The 15,507-nt window shown below is 46.6% G+C and overlaps 1 protein-coding gene across 4 annotated transcripts in view; it reads right to left on the bottom strand.

Moving 5' to 3' along the window:
* Foxn3 (forkhead box N3) overlaps positions 1-15,507 on the bottom strand; it is a 384,721-nt gene that overhangs the window by 27,356 nt on the left and 341,858 nt on the right. For 2 of the 4 annotated variants that reach the window (XM_026394242.2, XM_026394241.2), the window contains one exon: positions 2,744-2,809. The exons of 1 other annotated variant lie outside the window; for it this stretch is intronic. In XM_026394242.2, coding sequence (XP_026250027.2) covers positions 2,744-2,809 — 66 coding nt within the window. The remainder of the gene's footprint in view (positions 1-2,743; positions 2,810-15,507) is intronic. One more of the 4 variants, XM_026394243.2, reaches the window with a different exon arrangement.

The raw sequence follows: 15,507 nt of genomic DNA, 5'->3' as shown, positions 1-15,507 counted from the left end.
CAGACCCTGGACGGTGGCCAACCTGCCAGCCCCGAGCTGGCTCTGCAGATGCTGAGCAAGGGAAGGAGGAGAGGGAGAGCTCTAAGTGGCTGCCATCTGGTGACCTGAAGTGGAGTGGCTACAGAGGGTGATGACAAAGGAAAAACCTTTCAAGGCACCCAGGCTGGCCTCCAACTGCTGGGAGGGAACCATGGCATGGCAGAGACCATGAGGTAGCTCCCACTCAGACAGGGCCTGGGGCAGCGGAGAGGTGAAAATGGGGGCTATAAATAGCACTTCATCAGGAGGCTCTACAGACAGTCCTGCCACGCAGCCCAGGGGATCCAGGCAGCCTCTGGGCGGGCTAGAAACACGGGGAGCTCTCAGAGCCACGCTCCCTGCTCTGTGGGCAGGGGCAGGAGTCCCGCACCTGGGGAAGGCCTCTATTCCAGGCCGAGCATAGGGCCCCACGGCCGGCCACTGCCTCTACACATTTTGCCCAGGCTCACTTTCTCTAGGCCTGGTTCAACACTGGCAGGGTGGGGAATGGTGGCTTTGTTGTTCTAGCTCTGTCACCCTTCACCTAAAGGAGGCAAAGTACTGCCTCAGGTCTCAAGGCAAGATCCAAAGGAGGCAGCAAAGGAAAGGGGAGCTGGCTAAAAGCTGTGGTCCATTGCTGAAGCCAGTTACCGCTGGCGGTGTCTAGGAGAGGTTGAGGAGGGGCCACCTGGCTGTCTGGATGTCTCTTCACTCCCTCCCTACAGAGCATGAGCTCCCACCTCTAAGGGCTTTACTGTCCATCTGCCCACCCCTCCCGCTTGCCCTTGGGAATACAAGGGTGAATATAAGGGTGGTGTCCTTAGCTCTCTGAGCAGCTTCTGCAGAGTAGCTCTCGCTATGACCTTTGCAGGCATCCTGGTTCTTCCCGTCTAGAGGGCCTTGGGCTTTCCTGAAGGCTGAGGCCATATGGACTCTTCCCACGGTGGAAATAGCCAAGGCTTTCCAAGAAAGCTTTCTAAGAATGCTCCTAAACCTTTCAAACAGGAATGCTAAGCCTTTAAAAATCAAACTCAGCATTCCAACACAGATAGGCCTATGGCTTACAGAGAATCCTGTAGTTGGAGGTTACTTACTGAGGAAAGACTGCCCCTTAGCCAAGACAACACTCAACCCCTCAGTTAACCAGGAGTACCCCTTTCCTTTCCCATCTCTAGTCATGAATCCAGTAACACTGGCCTTTCACAGAAGATGCTGAGCATCTGAGAATGTTCCCTCAATCCCACTGCCTTTTCCAGAATCTCCATTGTACCTCTCACTCCCAGCAAGCAGTTCATCACAAGAGTTTATCTTTAAAGTAGAGTGGTGGGGTGCTGGGGGAAGGGGCCTGAACCTCACACTGATTCTGATGACATCAATGTTTCCCCTAGGATGGGTTATGCAACTTGATGTTAGAAACCATTTCAGCCCGTAACCTGATTACAATCTGGGCTGTAATTTTTCTACGATGCCTCCCGAGAACAGAGGTTTTTAAGTATATATATTTCTCTGAAACATAAAGCATCACTCAAAAGCCACGTTTCAGGTGAATGGCTATAGTACGTCAGTCACACATCTGCCTAGACGTGGGGTCTGCTGGTCAGAGGGACAGGAATGCTGGCAATCAGATTCAGCAAGGGCAGAATGGGAGTTGTGCACCCTTAGGAGCCGAAAAGGGCGACCCCAGGCAGAAGACCAGGTTTCTCTGAGAACGCCTGGCTATGTCTCTTGGGTCTTTAAAAAGGAACAAAGAAGAACCGAGTCCAATTTCTTAAAGCTATCAGGAAGGCTGGGAGAAGCAGAGAGTGATGAAAGGTGGTTTGAATCCCTGCATCAGTCCATAATGACACCTATTAAGGGTTTGGGGATGGACCATTCCTGAGGACAACACTGTTCTCTAAAAGTGGGGCATTCTCATTGCTCAGGAGGCCACAAGGCCTTCAGGAGGCAGAAGAACCAGTCACAGGAATGAGACAGGTCCCTATGACAAGCTGGGTAGATCCTAGCGACCAGATCTGTCTGCTAGGTGTGGGATGTGGGCCTAAGTCAGGAGAAAGAAGGGGCAATGTCTTCACTTAAGGTCATTTTCATGGAAGGAGGCTTCCAGAACTCAGTAGTCTAGCTCCAAAGATATGAATAAGCCTTGGGTGGTAGGTAGGAGTGAAGTCCAAGTAAAGAAAAGAGTTATCTCAAACTCGACATTGCTCAGTGGCCAAGAGAAGGTGAAGACAAGAACCCTGCTTGGCTAAATCAAGGAGTATCATGGCCTCATTTTCAAGGTTAGTCCAAGATTGAACAGGCCAGACTTTTCAAAATGGCAGCCTGACATTAATGAGGTCCTGGAAAGGAATGTCTAAAGATGGGTATTGCTTAGCACCAACATGGTAAGCTGGCTTCAAGGAGCATCTCCTACCAACTCAGAGCAACAATTCCTACAGGAGAAAGGAAGTTCTCCCCACTGGGATTCATGATGGGGCCTGTTTCTCTCTCCCCATGTTGTAAGCCCTGAAATTATATCATCAGAACTTCCTCATGTGTGCATTCATCCACTCACGCTCGTGGCCACATGTCTGTATGTTTATGCATGTGACCACGCACTGCTGTAGTTTGTAAACTGATGACAAGGGAAGGTCTGCTTCAGCATTAGTTCTTCCTATGGCCTGGGATATAAATGAGAAGGATAAGTTCAGAAACTATGGTGCTGTAGGCTATAGAAATATCTACTCACAACCTGCTTGTATCTCAGGGGGAGTATTCAAAAGCATCATGGCACTGGCAGCATCAATGTCAGGATCTGGAAAAATCAACCAATAAATAATATTATTTACAACGGGGCCGGTGTGTGTGTGTGTTTTTATCCCTGTAAGTTACCATTTATGAATGCAACAGAGGAAAAAAGAAGAAGAAGAAGAAAAAGAAGAAGAAATCTGGGAACTAGATGAGCTGTCCCAAAAGTGACTTTCTTACCATTTGGATTTGAGAGGAAGAAAACATATTCTAGAAGGAGATTTAAGAAGCATGTTAGTAGCTTTTTCCCCCTAACCAAATGAGAACAGTCTCTTCTCATTCTGCTAATGTCATCATTTGCACTGTATGTTCCTGTAAGTTGCTGATCTGTGCTTTCCCTCAGCCTTTACCCTGCGGTGGAGGAGCAGGGGAGTCGGTGACAATGGGAAGTTCAGCCACAGGAATCTTTATGAACTGGGGAAAGCTCACAGCATTGAGAGAAAGCATTAAATACACCTGCATCAACTGAGATACAAACAAGACATTTGGTCATTTCCACTGTCAGCAGAATGCAAATGACAATTTACGAGGTGTTGTGTGTGTGCTGTGTGTGCCGTGGTGGTGGAGGCATTAAAAGAAAGCACTTAAAATATAAAGAAAAATGTAAACTTCTGATGTTGAGGGCTCAGTGCTTGTTTCTACATCTATTATTGCTTTTAATACGGGCCCCCAAAAAATACCCATTATTTTATTGCTATAATTCTTAATAGGTTTCTGAATCCTTACCGATCCACCAGTTGACAGATGGCAGGTTATACAGAGACAGAGAAAAATATTATCCTTTTATAACTAAATTCATTTTCCTCTGAGAAACAGCAGCGCTGCTGCTATGGAAATGAAGGTCACCATGGCAACAGTAAACAACCCCCAAGAATGGTCACTGAATAGGCTGAAAAGAACATCTGCCCCAGCACAGCGTCCCAGCTGCCCTGGGGCGAAATTCGCTAATAGTGCGGTGATGCCCCGTGACAGAAGCTGCCGCCTGTGCCCTGTCCAAATAAATGAAGTGTGCAATTGAAGTCGACATCAAAATGCCTGCCCTTGCAGATTACCGCCTCCATGTCCGCTAAACCCGGTGACTAATGATGGGGGAGACGGGGGGCTCGCACTTGTCAGTTTTTGTACAAATTACATACCAAAAAATTCAATTTACTACTAATGGCTCCATGGCACTTTATTTTGGGTATTATGTGAGAAAATTACTTTTTTTTTTTTTTTACTGTTTTAAAAAGTACATTTTTCATACTTTATATGTGCAGTTTAATTCCAAGGGAGTAATGCGATGCAGTATAAAGACCCACGAGCGATTAATAATAGGGATGACGCTGGTTTCAGAAGACAATGTCTCAAAAAGAAGTAAAGGAACTTTACTCTGCAGGCCTTTTTTTTTTTTTTTTAAACTTTGCCTGCAGGAAGCCTGTTAGTTATACTCCATAATGCAGTAAAAGTTCATTTCAATAAGTATATATTGTATGAGAAACAGGTAAATAAACTTATTTGGCAACTCCTGAGGTGAAATTCCTAAAACAGTCATCCCTCCCAACTAAAAGAAATACCCCCCACATGCATATATGTATGTACAGGCACATACACACATACATAGAATGATTAATCGAAAAGCTCCAAGTTCTGCTCACTGCTCCCAGGCTCCCACTGCTCAGCTCCCTTCATCTCCCTACAGGCCCTGCTATTAGAAGTGTTGCTGGCACCCATGAGCCCAGAGAGACAAGCTCTGTGGCTTCCTCCTCCTATCCCTCCTTTCACAAAGGAACCAAGAGAACAAGCTGCTGCTTCTCACCAAACAATGGTTCTGTGCCTTCTCTGAGAATTCAAATGCGACAGGTGACCTGCCATTGGCCTGAGTAGATGGTCTCACCTCCCGGGGAGACCAGGAAGTTTCCCAGCTAAGAGGAAATGCAGAGACGTCAGGAACCTTTCCTATTAATTTTGCCAGTAAATGAAAATTCTGTATTCTTTAAAAACCCACTGGACCACAGGAGGAAGTCTGAGGGCCACAGATTAATAGAAGTCATGATGCAAGAAAGAGAACCTTCAAAGAAGAGGACCATCAACATTCACAGGATTTCAGGAGAACTGAAGCTTGGGGAGCCTGTCAGACCCACACAACAACTCCCTAGGTCACCCGCACCACCCAAGCCAAGCCTGGCAGATACACAAGTAGACAAGTACAGGTGGCTGGAAGATAAACTCCATCTTTCCTTCTAACCAGATATGCCATGACCCCAGGGCTCCACAGAGAACAATACTAATGCCGCCATGATACTCAGGCCAGTCTCCAGGCACACAGGGAAGTGGAGCACACAGGTGCATTCCTACAGCCCTACCTTCTAGGCTGAAAGACCCAAGTCCTAAGAAGCCTGAGGCAGAGAATGGAATGGAGGGCAGGGTTTGGGATTCTTGCCCCTGGACATCTTGGCAAGCAAACTGACAAATGAGAACTGCATGTGGTGGTGTGTGATCATGCACGCCTGCCCTAACTGCCAGCTCTTCCCCAGGGGCCATTCTTAAGGAAAAAAAAAAAAGCTTTCTTTAGTGATGAGTTACATCAGTAAAATACAGCCATTTCAAGTGTACAGCTGATCAATTCTGACAGATTTTATACTACCATAATCAAGATTAAGAACGCAACAAAGAGACACATTTCCATCATCCCCAAAAGTTTCCTGGTACCCTACTACAAACACACTTGTCCTTGTTCTAGGCAAACCACTATTTTGCTCTCTGTTACTTACCTATGATATGATGTCACTAGTTCATTTCTTAAAGTATCATTAGTAGTATTTCACTGAATGGACATACCACAGTTGGTTTATCCAGCCACCCATGGATGGACATTTGACTTGTTTCCAGGTATAGGTATTATTTTAAAAAGCTGCTCTGAATTTTTGTACCAGGCTTCCAGGGCATGTTTTCATTTTTCTTGAGTAACTCTTGTGAGAGGATGTTTGCAGGGAATTGCTAAACCATGTTCTGTGCAAGAGGTTATAGTTGTTCAACATTTTTCAACATTTTTGCTAACACTTGAAATTCGATCTTCAAAAATTTTCGCCATCTAGTGAATGTGCAATAGAATTAACTGTGTTTAAGTTTGTACTTCCCTGATAACAAGTTATATTGAGCATCTTTTTATGGGCTCAGCAGTCATTTGTGTATCATCTTACAGGAAAAGTTGGCTCAAGACTTTTGCCCATTTTTTAAACTAAGTTGTTCAATTTAATATTCAACCATAAGATTTCTTTAACTATTCTGAATATAAATACAAACTTGTGATACATATACATAATTTGTGATATACATAAATATTCATTCACGGCTTATCTATTCAGTTTCCTGATAGTACATTTCAGTAAGCAGAAACCTTTAATTCTTATGAAGTTCAATTTACCAATTTATGCTTTTATAGCTTACTGTCTTTGGGTCTTCACTCAGGAATCAAGCCTACCTCAAGATTGCAAAGATGTGTTATGTGGCATCTTTGGTTTTCATTTGTTAGTGAACTTAATATAATATTATCTGGGTTCAATACCCACATTTGCAGATAAATGAAAATGGAGTAATCAACAGACCTCTTTCCTCAACCAGTAAGCTAAGCACTGACTGACTTTCTAGATTTGTTTAGGTCAATACCAGAAGGCCTTTATTTGGCTCCTAGTGTGACATACCTGTACGCTGGTCCCCACCCTGACACCCTCTGTGTGCCGTAGTCCTCAGAGTAGACAACCTCCCTTCTCTCCTACCCAGAGTTGCTACAATGCTTATTATTACATATTATTAAAAGGCCTAAGTTTCTACTCCCCCTTTTAACGGTCATGAAAATAATGCATATTAAACATAAAGAAATATGTTCCTGGTGGATATTACTTGAGAAACACATGCCTTCTCTATGGACCCACTTCCAGACTCATATTTTCTTCAATATATGTCCAAAAATTGTCTATGTAAGAACAAGCATTTCTGTATAGTCACTGGAATGCCAGCACACATGGATTTATACTCAGGCACACACATCTATTTTTTAGAAATCAGGTTTACAATAGTTCCCCCTCAGCTATGGTTTTTGCTAAGCTTTGGTTTCCCATCATTTGGAATTCCTGAATGGACATTCCTAGAAGAAAACAATTCATGTCTTTTATTAGAGTCCATTTTTATAATTATTCCATTTTGGTTTTAGCTATTCTTGTTAATCTTTTATAGTGATTAGCTTATAAATTAAATTTTGTTGTTGGTATGTTTAGGGGAAAATATATACAGGAGCCAGTACATCTGTGGTTTTAGTCATCCATTTGGGATCATGGATGCCTTGAGATTAAGGGGAAACTACTGTATGTGGAAAACAGTTTTCTGAAATGTCTTTAAAATCATTTTCACTTCAGCTTGGCACAGCAGCACACACCTATAATCTCCGTGACTTGGGAGGCTGAGGTAGGAGGATCCCAAGTTTGAAGGCAGCCTTAGCAACCAAGCGACTCTGTGTCAAAAAAAAAAGGTGGCAGGGGGTAGGGGTGCTGATACATACATACAACAAATGTTGGCAAACCTTTCATATTAGTATAATTATCTAAAGTTTTTCTAGGGTGCTGCCCTACGGATAAAAACACACCTCATTGTTTGTGTGTGTGCTCTCTTTTCTTTGGATGGTGGATTCATCAAAAGGCAGAAACAAAAATTTGAGCTGGTTATAGAACCGGGGCCCAAATACACTGCTCTTCCCACAGACCTGGGACCCCTGGAGACACGGGCTCTACGCAGTCCTTCTAGCTGCTTCTTTCATCCCTCCTATGATGACCATCATGGCCCCAGCTCTCTCCTCTGCCCTCCACTGCCTCTCTCTCTGGGGCTCAGTCCCACTGCCCACCTTGGGTCATAAGCTATTGTCATGAGCACACTCTGGGTCTTCCTAGAAACCTCTCTGACCAGGAGAGCCTAGAGAAGGTTCTCCTCTTTGGGCAGAAGGGGTACATTCTGATAGACCTCCCTTTCACAGAGAATATTTGTTTTGCAGTTTCTTGGCCAGAGTCCTTTTTGGGGACAGAGGAGCTGCCTGGGCATGGGGGATGCTTGTGCCTCACAGGCATGGCTGATTCGGAAATGCCATCCACCGAGGGAGGGAAGTGATGGACTGAAGGATTTTTCCTGGCTTAAAGGGTGGTCCACCAGCCACCTCTCCAGATGGTTCAACCTGGTTTAGGATTAAAAAAAAAAGAGGGGGGTATTTCATCCCAAAACTCTTTCTAGGAAAGAAGATCCACTTGGCAGGAGTGTCCTCTATGTTGTATTCTGGGGAGCCAGAGTGGGGAGCAGGGGAACAAGGAAGCATTGCCTCTTTCATATTGGATAGGTGATTCCGCCCAACTGTGGCCAACTTGGCACCCTAGTCCAGGAACCCAAGTCACTTACTAGGGGTTAACTTAGTACAACAGGCAGCAAGCTGTTGCGACCATCATCAACACGGAGCCAATATCAAATCCTGTATTAAACAAATTCTTCTGCTCATGCTTCCGTGACAATGTTCCTTCTCCTCTGGACTGGTTCCCAGTGGCCCATTTCAATTTTCATCTTTAATGCAGTTGTCTTATCACATTGCCTCTTCCCTGGAGTCCAAGACCGAAAAACAGTCCCACCCCTTAAAGAGGTTTTCAAATCCTCTCTTCTTGAATGGACACACACAACGATCATATGCTACAGTGAGAGAAGCAGGTAGCAAAGGTTCCAGAATCAGGGATTCAGCTCTTTGGATTAAGAAAAACATTCAGCCTCATTTTCCCAAGGTGTGGAGATGGTTCTTTCTGGGAAAGGACGAGGCTTTTCCTCTGTGTGTAGGATGAGAAGAACACCAGCCTGGCAGGAGGATCTGGGGGTTCCAGTCCCACATCTGCACCAGGCTGGGTTTTTTTTTCATTTCCTTCCACCCTCTTCCTGGCTCTGCCTTTAATGTTCCTTGACTTCTTCTTCCCTTTCTAATCTGTGGCTGCCAGGACTATGGGCCCCCAGAGGCACCAACCAAATGGGCCATCTGCTCCAAAGCCTCTGGAGGCAGCGAGCGCGCTCAGAAAGGTTGGGAGAATATACTACTGTCCCTGGAAAGCTGTGGCCCGGCATGGTGGGCACCTGGAGGTCCACTCCAGAGCCACCCATCCAGGTTGGTGCAGGTATTTTGTGGGTTCCTGGTGTGACTTCTGTCTACATTCATCCCCTTCCTCTGGGATTTTGTACCAGAGAGAAGTGATTCCTAGAGGCCACGTATTTTAACAAACTAAGACTATGAAAGCCAACAGGAAGTCCCTAGTTTAATTCTCATAGGCCGGCCTCCAAAGAACGTAAGGGACGACCGACCTTGGCGTCTCTGAGTTGAGTGGACCGGCTCAACAGAATGATGACAGAACATTCTCCATGTGGAAAGCCCGAGGCAACAGCCATTACTTCTTAGAAATCATTTCGTTTCCCCATAGGGCTGATGTGTTCCTTGTTTTTTTTTTTTTTTCTTCTTTCTGCTCTCCTTTACATCGGAAGTGTTTTACAGGATGATAAAAGATCATTATGTAACTGAATAAAAGTTATTTAGGAACGAACGAAATAACAATGACACACACTTGGACGGAAATTTTCAGATATAAGAACATAGGTACACTGGGCTCATGCACAGACTAAGATGCTCATACTCTCTCCCACGGTCTCTCCTAGAAAGTGAACTGTGTCAGGACGTCTCCTCCTTGCTCTCCTCCTAGTCCCAGCACCTAGCCTCGTGTTAGGGACCTAATGGGGTGCAGATAAATAGCTGTTAAATAAATGGATGAGTGGCTCAACCCATCTGCTGCTCAGCTGACTCTATCTGAAGCTCAGCACTAAGCTCGGGGAGAAGTGTTTGATGACCTCAGGGTATAAGATCAACCCTAGGTGACAGAGTTTTTTAAAAAAAAATTGTTCAGGGAATTCTGATACATGAGAAAGGTGAAGAACCACCTTTAAGAGCAAATCATCCAAAGAAATCCACCAAGGAAGACAAGTCCGTCTCTGATATCCTTTTTCATTTATGATTTCGCTAGATCTCTTTGCTTTGAAACATCTTTCTCCATTTTCTACAATTCTATGTAAGAGTGATACATCTGAAAGTATTTGCTTAAAAATGGAGAGGGGAAAAAAAAGTGATTGATTTAGGGCCAAGGGGACAAGAAACAAATGAAACAAAGAAACAAAGCAAGCGGCACATTTCCTGGGGACCCGAGTACATCTGCTTGGTTTCATCCATCATCACCTTACTAAGCCACTGTTTCTCAGCCGGAGGAAATTCCACACTCCAGCACAAGGATGTATGGCCACGTCTGGAAACATTTTTGATTGTCATGACTAGGCAGGAGGGGAAGTGCAGCCCTGGCACCTCATGGGTGGAGAGGCCAGGGATGTTGCCCAGCATTCTACAGGGTGCAGGAGAGTCTGCGCCATCAAACACTATCCAGTCCAGAGATGAGGTTGACAAGCACTGTCTGTGCTACACTCATAGATCCATGAGCTAGGGTTGGCAAACGCAGCTTCTGGAACAACTCTCTCAAATAGAACACCATCAAGAGCAAACAGATAATACCATTCATCTTGCTGATGTCTTTAATTTCACTCTTCTTTTTTTTGCAAGATCCCTAGGTGCAAGTTAAGACAGACAGAATATCTACACTTGCAGCTTTGAAACCACTGAAGAGTCGTACCCTTTGGCTCTTGCTGCAGTAGATCAAGACATCTCAAACGGCGGCCTCTGATCAGGAAGCAGAAAGGAGAGGTGCAGTGAGCTCTAGTGAGGTCACTGGCCACCAACACTCTGTCCACTTCCAAAGGGAAAGAAGTTGTAATGTGAGGAGCAACAGGGATGAGGTGGGAAATGCGAGGATTCACCACGCACGTGCAAATGTCCAGTGGGTTCTCAGCGAGACTGGGAGAAAGTGACACCACAGAGCCTGGAGGACAGCTTCAGCACGGCCAGGGTTTTAGCGAATGAAAGACTCACACAAATAGATGCCCAGTTGTGACTTTAAACATCTTCTTCAGGATGAGAGCTGGATATAGAGAATACCAAAAATGGCCTGTCTGCCCCCCAAAAAAATGAGCCAAAAGAACACTTGAAACTCCCTGTTGCTCCCAAGGCACCAGGAGAGTGAGAACCAACCATCAAGTGCATGGGAGCCAACAGCTGACTGTTGGACCAGAAAGGTGATCCGTGGCCTGCTGGGGTGAAGGAGGGCGGGTCACACACATGTGCAGCATGCTGGGTGCTATCAGGCTCCCAGTCATGAGTCTTTTGAGTTTCTCTCAGCTTAAAAAGAGTGACTAGTGAGCTCCAGACGAGGATTTTACTGGGCCTGAGGAGCGGAGTCACCATCGACTCTGCGCATGAGGAACGCATTACAGCTCCCAACCAGGGCGTCTTTCTAACTTGGATCATTGGCCCATTTATTACCCCTCACGCCATTTCCTGCAGAAAGAGATCCTGGAAGGAAGCGCATCCTGGCTGGGAGTCAGATGCCCGGGTCTGTGGTCTCTGGAGGTCTCGGAGGAGCCCTATGTCTAACCTGGCACTAGGGTGGGGGTTGGGGACTTTTCCTGGGCCTCCCTGACACTCTATTGCCATTGCATCTCTGCTGGAGCAGCAGGGGAGCACGCTGACACTCCCCACCTGGGTGCCCCCCACTTCCGTTTTCTTCCCACAAGAGCTGCTTTAATTCTGATGTCTTCTGGGCCCTTGGATTCTAATTGTTCATCTCTGAGGAGAGGTCCTCGTAACGTGCTTATTTTTTTCCTATTGTTTTTGGGCTCCAGCCCTTTGCTGAAGAGTCACCCCGACTCCCCAAAACTGGGTAGTCTGATTTTCCTAATGGTGACTGCCTACCCTTTACCACCTTTGACTAGTTGATGGAAGTCTTTCTAGAAGCTACCTGAGAGTCAACTGAGAGGAACCATATGGGCTAAAACTAAAATTTTAGAACTTGAAGACCAGGGCACAGGCAACAGGTGACCCAGAACAAGTTACGTCTTTGTCCCATGTATCATGGGACAAGACTTTTATTTTAGAGGCAAGATTCTTTGGTTAGTCCTGATTGGCTCATTTGATGTGCTGTGTTGAACTTATCTTTGGTGTTTTTTTTTTTTAATAATTTTTTAACTTCCTGTAGGAGAGAGACTTATAGACCTCAGAAGGCCCTTCCCCTCTGCAGCTCATCCAGTTGTAAATCTCTGTTCACTGCATTCTCTGATTTCTGCCTCGTGGGCCACCCCTCTCCGGGGTTGCAGCAACTGATAGCCATGAACAGAGGGGACACTGGAGGATGATGCAGAAAGAGAAACAGAGGAGACACGCTGCAGCCCTCCAGGCTCTGGAATTCTTTGAAAACCTTCTTCTTTCTTCAACTAGCGATACAGCCAGAGCTTATCACCCAGGAAGAAATGGGAACCAGCCCCAGGTGCACAATAGCTTCCCCTGGAGCAGGAACAAGATGAGCCCCGAGATCCTCAGAACCTGGCCACTCTTGTGTCTAGGAGGAAGCAAGTGCCAAGCCCAGAAGCCAGAGTCAGAACCAGAAAGACACTGGAGATAGTGTCCCCAGAGGGATAGTCAGACCATCAGATGGCTGGCAAATAACTGTCGGGGAGAGTTGGTGGCTCAGCCATGCCTGGATTCCACGCTGTTGGCCTGCCTTCTCCAGAGCCCAGGTCTCCCCACCCACCACCACTTCTCCCCTCCTATGGGAAGATCATCCCCTGCTCAGTCCCTACCCAGAGGCTCCGTCCTCCTCTGTAAAGGGCCGGGGTTGATGGCAACCTGGCACCAACTCTCCCTTGGTGACAGAGGTTCCCATGGTGGCCTGGCCCCTGCTGGGTGTAGCAGCGCTGGTAAGCGCTGACAATTGAATAATTCCACTTGTACTTCGTTAGCTGTCTTCATCTGGGGACATGTGCCAAGCCCCTTTTCCAGGAGCCAAGGATCTTGGAGTGACACTGGCAGGTGTGTGAGTGAAGGGATCACAGCTCAGAACCCTGGCGTCGGTGCCCCGAGACACGCCTCCTCTCAGAGGAAAAGTCACAAGATCACCCAAGAATTCACTTTGGAATCTGGTTGCTTAAACCCTGTCTGGGTCATCTTACTAAAGGATCAGAAGGGGACACATCCAACCAGCTCTCCTTCCTGATGCCCAGGCCCGTGTGCCCACATACATACAAACAGGCACCCAGCCACTACAACCGCCCCCAGTACAACCAGGCGTCTCTGGGAAACAAGTCCTCTGAAAACCCAGCCCCTCTTTCTCCCTTAGAGACCTGAGCTTCAGTGACAAAGAGGGACCCAAGTAGAGGAAAGTGTATGTCCCATCAGAAACTCAGGGTCCTGATCCCACTTCAGTCTGTGTCCACCACACTAAAGACCCCATAGGCCCTTCGATGACGGTGGTACATTCTCCTAAGGAGCAGTGCTGGACACCCTTGATGTCTCCTCCACTGTTATTCCAAAATGAACCTGGGGCTGCTGATTCTAGCAACAGGACTACAGGTCACTGAGCTCTGTGCAGGGCTCAATTTAAGCACTTAGGACCTGTTTCTCTTAGGGGCTACACCGTAGGTGAGGAGATCATAACAACTGTCACTCATTCAGCTCTCGTTGGATAGCACATACTCCTAGATACAAAGAGATGGTGGTACGACCCGTCATTCTTGCAAACAGAAATTATCATTAAACTGTTCATGAGAAGTTCATTTTAGATACAGTTAGGTATGGAAATATACAGATTCAAGATGAAGACTATAAATAAAGGACATGGAAATAAAAGGATTCCGTTTTCACCAGACAAGATCTAATCACAACATTGTGCTGTTGGAAGAGAAATGAGAAGGAGCCCACCATACTTCCAATCCTGCCGGAGACTCTTTTCCATCTTGGAAGTCAGAAGATCCCAGGAAGCCAATGGGCAAGGAAGTTGGGAATGAACAATTTGGGTTTAAGATTTGGCTTAACCATAAAGCAACAAGCTGATCTTTTGGTGGGCTAATGGGAAATGGGTTCTGAAGACAGCCTCCAGAGACGTTTCCAGAAGGTTATTTTTAAGGGGGGTGTGTATCAGGGATTGAACTCAGGGGCACTCAACCCGAGCCACATCCCCAGCCCTATATTGTATTTTATTTAGACACAGAATCTCTCTGAGTTGCTTAGGGCCTTTGCTAAGTTGTTGAGACTGGCTTTGAACTCACGATCCTCCTGCCTCAGCCTCCTGAGCCACTGGGATTACAGTCATGTACCACCACACCCAGCTCCACAAGGGTTTTTGAGAGAGGCTGCATCCCAAGAATAAGAATTTTGCCTATTAAGGGTCTACTTTGATGGATCCCTCTTTCTTTGGATGTGTTTGATTGGGGCGGGAGAGAGAGGAGAAGAGAGAAAAGGAGGAGGAGGAGGAGAAGAAGAAGAATAAAGAGAAGAATTTCTTTTTTTTCAGCCACACAGCATATGTGGTTTCTATGGACTGAATATTTATGTCCTCTGAATTCATGTGTTGATACCCAAACACCAACGTGATAGTGTTAGAAGGTGGGCCTTGGAGAGGTGACCAGGTCCTCTCAGGAAGGGTGAAGTCCCTGTGATGGGATTATCGTCTTGATAAAAGAAGCTCCAGAGAGCTGGCTTGCCTCTTCCACCACGGCAGGATGCGGCAGGGAGGTGCCATCAATGAACCAGACTCGGGCCCCCATGAGACCCGGAGTCTGCTGGAGACTTGACTTTTTCAACGTCCAGAACTGTGAGAAATGATTTTCTGCTGCTTATAAGCTCCCTGGTTTGTGGAATTTGGCTGTAGCCACCTGGATCGTCTAGGACAGTGGGGAAACATCCAGAACAGCAGCACCAGCACGAGGGAGTTTTCCACGGAATGAAGTCCATCCAGGCCTGGAAGCTGGGCGCTTAGAAGGTGAGTTCAGGCCAAACCTGACCTCCTCCTGCCGAGGCCATGTATCTGGCTCAGAATTATAAACGTGGAGCCAAGGAAAGGTTTTTCAGTTTACGTCTGGGGCACACTGCTTTTGGAAAAGCCAAGAGGGTTGGACAAACACCAGAGAACAGGACAAACAGACCCAGCCAGAAGGAAAGGTAACATCAGCCAAGGGTGACGGTGTGGGTGGGGGCGGTGGCGGAAGGGCCAAGACACCTGGAGGGCAGCTCTGCAGGCCTGGGGGCCAGGTTACTTCCCCAGAGCAGCTGGGCCCGCTTTCTCACCAGGAACCCACATTTCCTTACTCAACAAGAGGAGGGAAAAAAAAAAAAAAGCTGCAGCAAATACTGTACAAACAAAACCAGACAAAGAAAATTAGAAAGCGGAGAAGGAAAAAATCCACCGCAGCCAAGTGCTACCAAGGTGGTACCTGCATCTTCACCCGCCCTTTGAAGATTCTTCTAGAAAGGGTTTTGGCATGTTTTTTGACAAGCTTGTGCTGAGCCCAATGTCTGCCCAGGCACCTCCAGGCTTCAGCAGTGCCAGAGGACAGCGTGGCTACTGCACTTTTAGGGTAAGGCTTTGGGGAGAGCGAGACAGCTCAGATAGACAGCTCAGCCTGGGTTTTTAAGCCCATTGATCTTCCTAGCTCATTGTGTTCTGAGGATACCTAGGGAGCATGCTCCAGTGAGCTCTAATCCCTGGGATGCTTGGCGACAGGCATCTGGCC

The sequence above is a fragment of the Urocitellus parryii genome, chromosome 6 (assembly GCF_045843805.1).
Source record: "Urocitellus parryii isolate mUroPar1 chromosome 6, mUroPar1.hap1, whole genome shotgun sequence".
Taxonomy (NCBI): domain Eukaryota; kingdom Metazoa; phylum Chordata; class Mammalia; order Rodentia; family Sciuridae; genus Urocitellus; species Urocitellus parryii.
Note: the sequence above shows the minus strand (reverse complement) of the source record. Positions and strands in the feature narration are given on the sequence as shown.